Raw genomic sequence first — 14,090 nt, 5'->3', positions numbered from 1 at the left:
TTTACAAACCAGTTCTGGTTCATCTGTTTCATTCAACGACCCGCCTTCTCATTCTCCGTCGCCACCGTGCTTTTTCCGCCAAGTGCGTATGTAAACAAAGGCACTACGCATGCGCGTTTTACCCATATTCTATCGTGATATTTCATTTTCTTATCATTGCCTAACATTATAACGGTATTACCGTGAAGGGTATGATATGGCCCAGCCCTAGTTGATAAACATGACATCACATGGAATTTTGTGTCAGGAATGTGACCACTTGTACTTTTTGTATTCGCATTACCATGCATTGCTCCTTTTGTGCACAACAAAACAGTGTAAGAACATTTTGATAACACCTCATATGAACCCAAACACAACAGGATGAAGTTAATGCTCTACAATTTAAGCTAGTATATGCAGTTAGATGAAACAAACCTCTCCATCTACATCTTCAGCCCAGGCATGGGTAGCAAAGCAATGTTTGCAGAAATGGTTTCTATTCTTCCATTAATTCATATACCTGAACTGTAGCATTACTAAAAATATTGTTTTTATTGTTTGAACAAAAATAATACATTTCCACCCCCCAAAAAAACCCACCAACAACAACAAAAAAAACCCAGTGACTTGTGCTCACCGCTCGAGTTCTGTGAACTGTTTGTGTCAACCAGACTGGACTGAATTGCACTTTCCAATTTCCGCCTGAATGGGCTGTCTGTATGTGAGAAAACAGGAAAAACGATGAGTGACATGGTCAGGCCAACGACTGTGGATAACATTTTTAATTTAAACTGAATCCGCACAACAGTTAGAGAGGGGAAGCAAAGTTAATGACGTGCAATTTACACTTGATTTTAGTTTGCAGCATGCAAATCAATCACGCTAACAGCCTTGAAAATGATCCAAACGTTCAAATGATATTTAAATATGGGTTTAATTCCTCCTCTTCATTCCATCTTTTTGACCCACTTTTAAGCTCTGTGTGTGTGTGTGTGTGTGCCATGCTTTAAATAGTTCTTTATGGCACACTGCTTCTTAGCAGAATTACTTTTTTTTTTGTTAGGGGAGGAGATTTGGGGGGGCCTTTAGAAAATAAAAATTAATGTGTAATTTCTTGTGTTCAGCAGCTAATATTTAGGTGCTTTAGGCAATTAAAAAAAAAGATGACATCAAATTTATCATTTAAATTGTTCACCCAACCATTCAGCAAAGATTCATTTCCTGCAAAGATATCACATATGCAACAGTAACCTTACACACAATTAGCAGAAACTAACAATTCCAACAATAGTGCAGTTTTTTTTTTAAATCCTCAGCCAATCACAGAGCACTTAGGTTCTACATTGCCAAATCTAGAAATTATGTGTAAATGTGAATGTCCACTGGTGAACAAAAACATTATTACTTCCCAGCCTAATATGCTCCTTGTGTTTTTTGTGCAGTCAACATAGCATCAAGCACCCAGAGCATGACCTCCTCAAGCTCTGAAGGTTCCCTGTGGTATCTGGCACTGATTTGTCAGCAGCAGTCTTTTAATTGAAAGTTGTAAACCAGAGATGCCAAGCATCACACCCAAACAGCCTCTTCATGGTTTCTTCCTCCTCAGTGATCAGTGACTAGGTTCTTATCACTGCTGACATGAGACGTATTTTTTCAGAGGCAATTTAGACGAGTCTTTGGGTCATCAAAATTATGGAGGACCACAAGAGCCACACGCATCAAAATAAAGAATTCTGTGCTTAAATAATGAATTGTAGAATAAATTCAGCATTTGTAAATTCATTTTTGCATTCCACATTAAAAAACCTGTTTTTCAAAATGTTTTTTAAAAACCTCATTTCAAAATAATTTTTTAAAATTCCACATTAAATTAGCATGAGTACTGCAAAGTTTTGTAGTACTAAAAAATAAATTAATTAATTAAAAAAAAAAAAAAAAAAAAAAAAAAAAAAAAATCACACAAGCATCACACATCTGACATATTCCAGTTCCATTTTGTGCAGTACACTGTTGAAATTATAAACTATACATTCTAGTTATTCACTTATCAGTGATTCTTGAGTAAATGGATGTCACTGATAAATCTGTGGTGATTCACCTGCAAGTGTTTTTAACAAACTTTGTTTTTTGTAGAATTCATCAGCAGCTGTGGAGAGATGCATTCAAATATCTTCTGGTTCCACTTTTCCTAACCTGGAAGCTGAGGATGGCTTAATCCTGACAAGGACACAAACCTCAGCGCTTATCATAGATGTTCCTCCGTGCAGCCATTCCGGAGAGAGAGCAACGACCACTGATTAAGATCAGCAAGAAATCTGTTCCTTTCTGGCAACTTGGGAAACTTCTAATAAGAAAGTTTGCATTCTTAGAACAATGCTGGGTCATGTGTGATGTGTTATCATATGAGGACATTACATTTGTCTTAATTCTGCTCTATTAAGTGTTTTGATCATTGATCAAATATGGCAGCTTTGTGTTGTGCTGCAAGTTAAAACCGACTGTCCTCATGAGCACAGCATCTAACAACTCTCCTTAAAGTCAATTGAATTCAACTGGGCACAATGGTTTTCAGTGGGTGAAACATTCATCACTCATCTGTTACACCGGAGAAGTCACTTGGATGAGTGATAAAACAATTTTCCACAGAAACATCCAGAGCAAGTAACCTTTTGGGCATATGCTTGCCTGTAATTCATTCATCAAGAGATTTTTTTTTAAATGTATACATTTGTTTTCAGTTGTTGTTTCTCTTGGCTTAATTTCAGCCTTAGAAGCATCTCTCAGAAGAAACCCACTGTAAACTTTTTGCCAATAATTTGACAAAAAGATTGTTGAGCCAGGTGGTGGTTTAAGACCAAAACTGAACTCAAACAGTAAATTCACACAGTGAAGTAAAGTTACTAAAGTTTTGTACCCTCCCCCTCCATTTTATTTCTTGCAGATTTTTATTTTATTTATTAATTTTTTTTTATATTCATACAAATGTGTACAAGTTACAGACTTCCTCAGTAAATTTGCACTCTTTCAGAGTCATTTGAATTGTGTGTTAAAGGAGAAAGAGATTAGCAGGTAAAGTAGAGGATGCAGAGTCCATTTTAATTACCGTTTCAAATTATGTTTTAAAAAACATTTTGAAAATCAGCTTTTTAATGTGGAATTCGAAAATTAATTTACAAATGCAGAATTAATTCTACAATTCATTATTTAAGCACAAAAATGTTCAACATATGACAGTTATTATGAACATTATCAGCTTCAAATGTTACAGTGTGGCCCACTAGTGTATGTGATCTGTAAATAGTACTTCGACAAAAAAGGCAGATTTGATGGTCAAATTTCAGTATGTGTGTTTGTGTCCAAGGTAAAAAAAAAAGGTTCAAGGGTTATAAGGCATGCGACTTTTCCTATATAAATGAAAAAAGTAAAAAAAAAACCAAATTTATGCTTACTTTTTATCTTTCCAGTTTGGCTGTGGCCAAATTTACTCATATCCATGCTACCACATTCCTGTACCCGTGATGTCTTCAAATCAAATGAACCTACATGAAAAAGGAGCATCTTGGATTGCATTCATTGCACAACTTTAGAAACAAAATACATGACACTGTCCATACAACAAGGTTTAGAGCTGCATATGAGATTTCATACTGTACAAAAATAAAATGAAGAAATGACTCATTATCATAATAAATAAAGCACAGAAAACAAATGAACTCACCCATTGGCGTGTGAAGAGCAACATGTTCCTGGTACGGGTTGAAATACTTGTACTGCTTCCCACAGAATTCACAAACATAGCTCCCAGTTTCTGGAAACAAGAAAACACATAAACAAACCTTTGTCCTCTTCTGTATCCACGATGGTTATAATAAGAAGGAGTAAAGATTAAATCTGTTGGATTAGTTGTCTTCAGTTAAGATGAAGAATAGCGTTTTTGCACATGCCTTACTTCACTAGAGAGAAGCAGAAAACAAGAAGTCGATATCGAGTGGAAAGAGGAAGAAGCAGTGACTCTGACTGGATGTTGTTTGTTTTGTTTTTTTTACAGTTTACATTTAGCAGTACATAATAGTGATTAGAAACACAGGGGTTTCCCTGTTTTGTGCATGGAGGTTCACACTATCACCCATAAAAGTCATTAATGCAGTGATAAGTGCAGGATTCCCACCTGCAAACACTGCCAATAGTGTTTTAAGGGGCACGTGCTGCTGTCTGCTGAACCCGCTGTCTCTGTAGAGGTGGGTGAGTGCTTTTTCCCCTGCGAAAAAGGACTTATGGACTTATGTTTGGAAACCTTACCAGTCTTTACTTAACGTATATCCTTGGTGTTATTTACACTGAGTATCACAATGTCTTAACGCCTTTTCACTATACGGTGTTCAATACTTTTAACTGGACAGAAGACTGAAACTGTAAGGCCCTAAAACATCACCGAATTTTAACTTAAAGAAAACTTTCTGGAAAATCTTTCTATATACTTCTTCTGCAGGGAAACACAAAAGCCAAGCTACCTTAAAATGAATTTTGTAATCTCATTCTGCTGTGGTATGTCTTCATTTTGAAATCATACTCTGTACAGACATCTGCAGCGATATTATTGCATTTGTCCTGATGGTTCAGTACACAACCCTCAGCTCAGTATTAAAATTCCCTGGTTTAATGCGATTCCTCCGTGTTGAAGTAAACAAAGAAATAAAATATTTTTCAAAATTTTCAGATTTTGAAAAGTTAACTGTGCACAACTTCCACTTATTTTAAAATATAATTTTTATTTACTTTATGCTTGTGAACAAGGAGTTTAAAGCCTTTTTTTGACTGACTGCAGCATTTTATTATCCCAACTCTAACAATAAGAATAACTGCCTATCAGGCACTTTTTTGTCTGCTAAACTTAAATCAAACTAAACCAATCAATGAATATACCAAACTGTGAATTTTGTGTACAGATATCTGTGTACCTCAAGTACACCAAACAGTCTTACTTGGTCCAATTTTCTGATAGGGTTCAACTGGCTCCTCTTCTTTAAGGCCATCCACAGGTAGCACCACCTGTTCGTATGGATCTGAGAGAAGAAAAGGAAGATGAACAAGCCGATTATCTTCTCACAATACTCGTCACAAAACTTGAGCTCTTTCAGATATGTAATACTACAATAATCACATGAGTTCAATTCCTGCCTGCATCTCATCTTTTACCCAGTATATCCACTATCCCTCCTCGGTACATGGTCGAACCATCTCAGCCTCACCTCTCTAACTTTGTTTCAACTGCTCAACCTAAACCGTTCTTAAACTCTGCTATTTCTTGGCCTCCTCTCTTCTTGTCAGGTTCACAGTATCCGAACCATACATCATAACAGGTCTCACTACCATCTTGTAAATCATTCCTTTCACTCTTGCTGCTATCCTTCTGTCACAAATCTGACACACTGACACTCGTCTCTCACTCAGGTCCCTGAGGTCATGTGATCAGGGCTTGCTGGTTGTCCATCCAGGCTGAAAACGAAAGGTGACAGAGCTTTTGTAACTTTGGCCCCCAGACTCTGGAATTCTCCCTTTGAGCTTGAGATCCGTGGACTCCGTGGTCTCTTTTGAAAAAAACTAAAAAGTCATATTTTTAAACTTGCTTTTGGTTAATTTTTGTTTTTATGATTTAGCTTCTGTGAAGATCTTTGTGATTTTTATCTTGAAAGGTGCTATACAAGTAAAATTTTACTTAGGTAACTCTTTCCACAGAGTTCACCCAGCCTGCACTCTCCTCTTCACCTCTGCTCCTTGTATCCTCACCTTTCCTCCTGCCTTGCGCTCATTTACACACATGTATTCTGCCATGCCTCTGCTGACTTTCATTGTGTGGATGCCTTAATAGGCATCCACACTATTGAGTTCCTGTTTCTCTTTATTCTTTATTATTCCGGGTGTTTCCGTACACTTTTCGCCGTGGATCTACTTCCACAATTTTTGTGCTATTTTCACCGTTCAAACTCTAAACTGTTCTGCTCTTTCTGCTTATGCCGGCTATGACTTTTGGTGTTTATTACTATTATACTTTTTAAAATATTACACTTTTTTCCTTTAATTTGTCCCATTGAAATGAATGGGAAACTTCCACAATTCTGCTAAAACTTTCTTGTCTTTGAAACTTAACTACTGCCTCATACTTTCACCTAGAAACTCCATTCAAACTTTAAAACATTCTCAAATGATTGGGCTATTCCTGTGTGATTCAGCTTTTTCAGATCTTCTACCGTTTTAATCTTATCTCTCTTTAAGTCTTCAGTTGCAAAATTGTGATTTTTCAGAAAATACATGCGTTGCTATGGTTGCTAATTAACTCAGAGGGGACAGTGAAACTGTTTGAATTTTCTCTTCATGTCCAAACAACTTCTTGCTACTCGCTCAATTTCCACTCAAGCCGCACAAATTATACATCAAAACGTAGGTATTCTTGCTGGCTTTCAGAAAATGTCCCTATCATTGTTGTGGGACTCATAGATATTTTGCAAATCTCCTCAGAGTAACACAAAGTCAGAAAACTCTCCATATAAACTCAATGGAGAGTTTGTTCAAAATCACCGCTGGATTTCTCTAATGAGAGGCATTTTCAAATTGTCATATCTCCTTAACGAAGCAAAGTTAAGACATGAGGCTTGTCCCCGTATATGTTCAGACACTCCTGACGCTCACAATTCAAGAATTTCTTTCTCACCTATTACCGTTCTGAAATGAGTTGGACTTGTTTGAGGGTAGGAAATTTGTCCCTCGCTCAGATTTCATCAGATTTCAATCTCTGGAAATGAACCACTTTTTTCTCTCGTCATATCTTTTTGATGGATTTCCACAGAGCCCTGAAAATTTCCATGACTGTTCACCAAAGCCTGCTGTTCCTTACGGTGAAAGAATGATTTTGATGCTCCATATAGATTTAGAGTTACCAAAGGTTGTTTGAGCGCAAGTCAAGGCAGTTTTTGCTTCGCCTCTACTCAGTTACAGTGTATTACAAGTCATATATCTTTAATAATTTATGTTTTATCTCTGAATTATGAAGACCTGAAGATTCCCCCATCTCTTCTGAATAAAACGATGCCTGAATGACCGTTCTAGCCTCTACGGTTAGGAAATTATGGCCATTTGTTCGAGGGGAATCCTGAATGTCAGAAATACACTGAAGAAAACTCACACCTCTCTCTGTGTCTGTGTGTGTAAGGGCTGACTACAGCAGGTGCAGCTAATTTAACTGACCTACATATACCAAGCCCAGACTCTCAACAGCTCCTGTTCCCTTTACTGTCTGTGTATGTGTGTCTGTGTATCAATATTTCTCCTATGTTTAGGTATTACTCCTCAATCATAGTATTTCTGCTAAAGCAAAGTACTTCTACTACATCTTAGTACTTGTGCCAAATCATAGTATTTGTACTAAATCATAGTACTTGTGCCAAATCATAGTATTTGTTGCACATCATAGTATTGGAACCAAAACATAGTATTTGTCCCAAAGCATCGTATTTGTATGGAGTAATAGTATTTCTTCTAAATCATAGTATTTCAATCAAATCTCAGTAGTTGTGTTAAAACGCAATATTATTGCCAAATCATAGTATTTGTACCCAATCATAGTATTTTTGCCATGTCATCGTATTTGTGCCAAATCATGGTATTTGTGCAAAAACATAGTATGTCTGCAAAACCATAGTATATCTCTTATGTTATAGTATTACTACTAAGGCATAGTATTTCTGCCAAATCATAGTATGTGTGCCGAATCGCAGTATTTATACCAAATCACAGTATTTGTGGTAAAACATAGTATTTCTGCCATATTGTGGTATTTGTGCAAGAACATTGAACTGTTATGTTATAGTATTACTACTAAGTCATAGTATTTCTGCATTGTTATAGTATTTGTACTAAAACGTAGTATCTCTGCCAAGTCATAGAATTACTGCAATTTCATAGTTTTTTTTAGGAAATCTGTTATGTTATAGTATTACTACTAAGTCATAGTATTTCTGCCAAATCATAGTATTTGTGCCAAAGCATCGTATTTGTATGGAGTCATAGTATTTCTTCTAAATCATAGTATTTCAATCAAATCTCAGTAGTTGTTGTTAAAACGCAGTATTATTGCCAAATCATAGTATTTGTACCCAATCATAGTATTTCTGCTAAATCATAGCATTTGTGCCAAATCATGGTATTTGTGCAAAAACATTGTATGTCTGTAAAACCATAGTATATCTCTTATGTTATAGTATTACTACTAAGGCATAGTATTTCTGCCAAATCATAGTATTTGTACTAAATCATAGTACTTGTGCCAAATCATAGTATTTGTTGAACATCATAGTATTGGAACCAAAACATAGTATTTGTCCCAAAGTATCGTATTTGTATGGAGTAATAGTATTTCTTCTAAATCATAGTATTTCAATTAAATCTCAGTAGTTGTGTTAAAATGCAGTATTATTGCCAAATCATAGTATTTGTACCCAATCATAGTATTTTTGCCAAATCGTGGTATTTGTGCCCAAATAATAATTCTGTTATGTTATAGTATTACTACTAAGTTGTAGAATATCTGTTATGTTATAGTGTATCTGCGGAATATAGTATGTGTGCCAAATCATAGTATTTATACCAAATCACAGTATTTGTGCTAAAACATAGTATTTCTGCCATATTGTGGTATTTGTGCAAGAACATTGAACTGTTATGTTATAGTATTACTACTAAGTCATAGTATTTCTGCGTTGTTATAGTATTTGTGCTAAAACGTAGTATCTCTGCCAAGTCACAGAATTACTGCAATTTAATAGTTTTTTTTAGGAAATCTGTTATGTTATAGTATTACTACTCAGTCATAGTATTTCTGCCAAATCATAGTATTTGTGTGAATTTGTATACTGTAATATCACTGTATTATGTAGTGGCTAAGTAGGGGCTGTTTACTAAGTGCATCAGTGTAAATAGGTCATCTCTTGTGTTGGAGTGCCCTCTTGTGGCGCCTTTTGGGTAGTGCCTTAGTAAACGGGAACCCTGTAAAAAGTGGCATCAGACTGATTTGTAGTGGAGGAATTTGTTACCAGTTTTCTTAATCTTTAATCTGTATGCATGTTGTAATGCATACCCTGTTCTTAATCATAGAAACCACACCATATCACCTCTCCACATCCTCCTACTGTATGCCATACCTCCCTGTACCATCCATCTGACCGCAATAAACTCCACCTGTGGTAATCTAATCCCTGGATGTCAGCCTCTCCTTCTGACCGAGGATAGTTATAGTATTTGAGCCAAATCATAGTATTTGTGCCAAAGTATAGTATTTCTTCCAAATCATAGTATAACTGCACAATAAAGGTTCTTGAGCCACATCAGTGTTTGTGCCAAATCTTAGTATTTCTTCTAAATCCTAGTAATTCTGCTCAATGATAGAATTTCTGCTATGCTTTAGTACTTTTTTCCTAGATTGTAGTACTTCTGCTAAGTCAAAGTATTTCATGTAAATCATAGTATTTCTACCAAGTCCCAATGTTTCTGCTAAATCATAAATAATGTTTTAGTACAAATTGTATGATTTGGTGGAACTTTCTGTGTTCCAGCACAAATGCTATGATTTGGCAGGAAAAAAATATTATTTAGTATAAATACTAAGTTTTAGCAGAAATACTATGTTTAAACTTTAAAAAATTCTGCTATTTCTGCTGATGTGTGTTATGACTTTTGACCATTGAAATGAATGGAACACATTATCAATGTGGTCACTGATTTTGCATGATGGGCTGAGCTGTGTTTTACCTCAGTGAGATAAGCATCCGTTCTCAGACTGGGAGGCCTGGGTTCAAATCCAGCTTATGGCAACATTTCTTTCACTTAACAGTTAAACTTTTTTTAAACTCTTTTCAACACAAATTTCATTTTTTTCACCCCTTTTCAGCAAAATTTTCGGTTTTTTTTAAACCCCTTTTCAGCACAAATCCAAACTTTTTCAGCTCTTTTTCAGCAAAAACCTCTTTTCAGCAGAATTCTGCTCATTCAACTCTTTTCAGCAAAATTTTCAGTTTTTTCTGCTGTTTTCAGAAAAAAAACTCTTTTCAGCAGAATTCTGCTCATTCACCTCTTTTCAGCAGAAATTCTGCTGATTGAACTCTTTTCAGCAGAATTTTCACCCCCTTTTTTTTTGCCCAAATTCTGCTAGCATAATTGTCAATCTCTCCACCTTTTCTTTGTGAGAAAGTGTTTGGCTCAGTGAGCTAAATAGCTGCCCTTTGACCAGGAGGGCCAGGTTCGAATCCTGCTCAGGGCATCTTTTTTTTTTTTTTTTTTTTTGTTTCAACTTTTTCAGCTTTTTTCAGATATCTTCAGCCGTTAAGGCATCCACACTGCATTTTCGCAGGAAATGCAAATTTTTCTAGTTCTTCTAAAAGTTTAAGGGCCCTTAATTCCCTTGACTTGCAGACCACATTTAGACACTGGCCATCCCTTCTGTTTTTTGGAGTCCTTGAATAAAATGCTTAATTTTATTTTATTTTTTTCCTCCATATAAACAATCTAGCCCCCTTTGTTTAGATTTTGCAGTTGCTGCAGAAAGTACAGATTTTTCCACGAGGAATGATTGAAAATTGTGCAAAACTTACCATCAACTGCATGCAGATCACGATGCTCCTGAAAGCAGCTATAGTATTTATACTTCTTTCCACAGATGTCACAGGAGTAACGGAAGCTACCTGTAGATAAAAGGAACAAGCCAACAATGAACAACACTGACAGTACAAACAGTGTTTAATTTATTACCAAATTCAGGTAACGCTAGCTAGACAAAAAAAAAACGCTCGGGAAAACTAAATAATATCAACACACGTATGGACTGTGTAAAGTTCTGAGATCAAGAGAGAGAAATGGCTTAAACTGAACATTGGACCAAGCACGTACACGGCATATATTTTAGCCAACTGAAATGCACCGCACAGCGATTTAACACACATGTAATTCCAAAGTGTGTTGTTGCTTTCAACTGAAGGTCAGGGGTCCTATTTTTCTGTTTTCTTTCTTTTTTTTTGTCTATTTGCACCACAAACAAGGTTAAATTAACAAAAATGTTTAAAGTACAAAGGATAAGATAGGACTCCAGTGCATCCAAACAGGGAGGGAAGAATTCCAGGTATAAAGCTCTGAGAAAAGGGGTCATCCCATGCCCACAACAATTCACAAGTTTTCTCAGTTCATGTCATTGATAACCTTAGAAAAATGTTATTTCATTGAGGCTTTAAAAAACAAACAAACAAAAAAAAACAACCTTGACCTTTAAGTGGAACGATCAGAGGTTAATAATGAGCTTAATATTTTTATGACAACATTAATATCAAAAGCTAAAAATAAAAGCAAAATAACCCCACAAAGAAAATAGAAAGCTGCATTTAAATTAAAGTAACATATATATTGTTAGTTAACAGCAAGTTCACACAATTAAAAGAAGATCTCTTTTTAATCGAAATGTACGCGTCTGTGACTATGTACATACTATTATGTATTGTTCAAAAGTGTTTAAATGTGCAATATAATGTTACTTTAGTCTTACTTTGTTATTTTTACTTTTGTTGATGTAGGATTCACTGACATTTCTTTCCAAGTGTATAAAGGGCGTGAAAGGGCATCAGAGATGAAGATTGCTTCTTCTGCTCTTGTTAATTTTGTTGTGGGGTAAAACATTGTTCAGCCAGGTGGCTGTTGACAAGTGAGAACTGAAGTGCCTCTACACACTGCAGTCAACTGCTGTCTGAAGGCAATCTGTTGCATAAAAAGCACAGCACAAAGACTTGTAAGACAAAAATCAATTTTCCAGTTCTTTCAGGTTTAGTCTCTTTCTGTAATAACATGTCTGACGTTGTCCCTGCAAAAGGCCCCTCATCACACACCCATGTGAAATGTTTTATTATTTAGCAGCAGAGTGACAACTTCAAAATTTTCTCCAGCCTGTTCTCAAGGGGCACTTAATCCAATCAGCTGCATTCTTAGCTGAATTCCTGAGGCACTTCAAGGATGTAATAGACAGAAGGGCTGTTAATAAATTCTGAATTTCACTATATAATCAAGTTTAAAAAGAAAAAAAGGGGGGGGAACCACATTCAAATGTGGAAAAAAATAAAGCTGCAGTACTGGCAGGTGTCTCACAAACGACATAAAACACAAAGTTGAATTTCCGAAAAGGTGTGCAGCGTCTGCGACTCTTAATATAGCACTATGGCACATAGTGAGTGTTTGTGGGGGTACAAAATGAGAAAAGTAGACCGGTGTAGGACCTTCTGCTTCCGATTTCAGACACATAGCTGGCAGTGCAAGTAGAGAGAAGATTTAACCTACATAAATTAGTGAATATACATGGATGAATAATCGGCTGAACTGAAGGTAAACCGCAAGGCGTACCATTTACCTTTTGCATTTTGCTTGTTCTTTTCTTTAAGCTAAAGTAAGTAAGGTAAATAAAAGCAGGCTGATTCATGTTTGATGTCACACCTACACCTTAAAAAAAAAAAAAAAAAAAATTCCAAAGGTTGAGGCTCAGCACGCACTATACCCTGAAGGAAACCCTGAAAGCATCACGGATCAATTTTCATTGATTAAATTCAATTAAAACTACTACTAATACTAATGATAATAAGAATATTAGTGACAATAATAAAAACCACAGGCTCAAACCATTTTAAGTAAAACCTGAAAATGACTTTTGGCATTGTTTGACAGCTCAGGTACATACTGTGCAAAATATGTTAAAAGTAAGCGTTATGTAAGCAAAGCAAATGGCCATTTAAAAGTGGACAAAGAATAGCTAACAGGTGATTAAAAAGATTTTTTTATTTTACAGTAATAACAGTAATTATTAGCATGAGTAATTGCATTTATAATACTGCCTGGCTGCAGTGCTGTGTATATTACATCAATTCTCCCACTAATTAAAATAAATTTTCATAAATCAGTGAATTCCTGGTGTTTGTCAGTATAATCAAAGCTTCTGTTAAATCAGTGGTCCATGCACACTGGACTGAATCAACAACATTATGGACACAAGTCTCAGTAAGGATAGTTAGAAAACAACCCCAAAATAAGACTAGACTTTACTAAAAATGTCAAACCAAATGTTTAGCTTTTTAAATCTACCAAAACTTTGCAGTGCAAGGCCCATTTTACATATCAAGCAAAAACAAACAAACAAACAAACAAACAAACAAGCATTCTAAATATACTGTAAAAAATAAAATTACAATTTTCACAGTGGTATAACATGGTTAGAAGTTTGTGTACTGCTTACTGTATTTTAGTCTTTTAGCTTTTGGACCAATTGAAATTGTAAATAGAATCTAAAATGTTTGAAAAACATGAATCTTAATGCACCAATTAATGTGCAAAATGTTTAATTCTATGTTATATTTCACAGGACCTTTGGTGATTTAGCTATGACCCTTCTTCGTGGATTAGCATACTCTTAAATAAACTACATCAGTCTGTTGATGCAGTGGTGATGCTTTAAAAAAAATAAATAAATAATAATAATAATAATAATAATCTGGCTCAACTTTTTCCATATCCTAAATGAATTGTAAACTCTTAAGACACTGTACTGACAAAATAAATGCATACAAGCAAACATTTAGAGGTAATTAAGTGGAAATATTTACAAACAAACTGCTTTGCAAAAGTCTTGAGCCACCACTCACTCCTTAATATATTGCTTGGAAAATAATAGAAATAGGTGTAGCAGGTTACTGAAACATGTAAAAATACATGGAAATACAGGAGGGCAAAAATAGAGTTTGTACTCTATTCGTTTTCCTCTATAAACACGCTTGAAAGTCTCTATATGGTATTATTCCCCAACACAATCTGAACTTCACTTAGGGAAACCTTGTCATTTCTTTAAGTAGTCTCAAGGAATATATCTTCAGGCTTCGTGAAAGACATTGAAAGCTTTTCTTTGGACATTGGCTGCTTTTTGTTCCATTCTCTGTCAAGATGATCCCAAATTGCTTCAATAATGTTGTGTTCTGGGCACTGAGGAGGCCAATCTATGACTGATAGAGTTCTTCTGTGTGTTTTTCCATCTAGGTATG

General features: G+C 35.5%; 1 protein-coding gene across 4 annotated transcripts in view; it reads right to left on the bottom strand.

Moving 5' to 3' along the window:
- Positions 1 to 14,090, bottom strand: part of znf618 (zinc finger protein 618) — a 50,262-nt gene that overhangs the window by 11,354 nt on the left and 24,818 nt on the right. For 3 of the 4 annotated variants that reach the window (XM_085279735.1, XM_085279732.1, XM_085279733.1), the window contains exons 5-10: positions 10,623 to 10,712; positions 4,965 to 5,045; positions 4,151 to 4,240; positions 3,701 to 3,790; positions 3,432 to 3,521; positions 620 to 697 (exon numbers count right to left, since the gene is read on the bottom strand). In XM_085279735.1, coding sequence (XP_085135861.1) covers positions 620 to 697; positions 3,432 to 3,521; positions 3,701 to 3,790; positions 4,151 to 4,240; positions 4,965 to 5,045; positions 10,623 to 10,712 — 519 coding nt within the window. The remainder of the gene's footprint in view (positions 1 to 619; positions 698 to 3,431; positions 3,522 to 3,700; positions 3,791 to 4,150; positions 4,241 to 4,964; positions 5,046 to 10,622; positions 10,713 to 14,090) is intronic. The other variant, XM_085279736.1, reaches the window with a different exon arrangement.

This window comes from Mchenga conophoros, linkage group LG7, assembly GCF_057382185.1.
Source record: "Mchenga conophoros isolate Kocher_MC1m ecotype Shallow Benthic linkage group LG7, M_conophoros_male_GT1.1, whole genome shotgun sequence".
Taxonomy (NCBI): domain Eukaryota; kingdom Metazoa; phylum Chordata; class Actinopteri; order Cichliformes; family Cichlidae; genus Mchenga; species Mchenga conophoros.
Note: the sequence above shows the minus strand (reverse complement) of the source record. Positions and strands in the feature narration are given on the sequence as shown.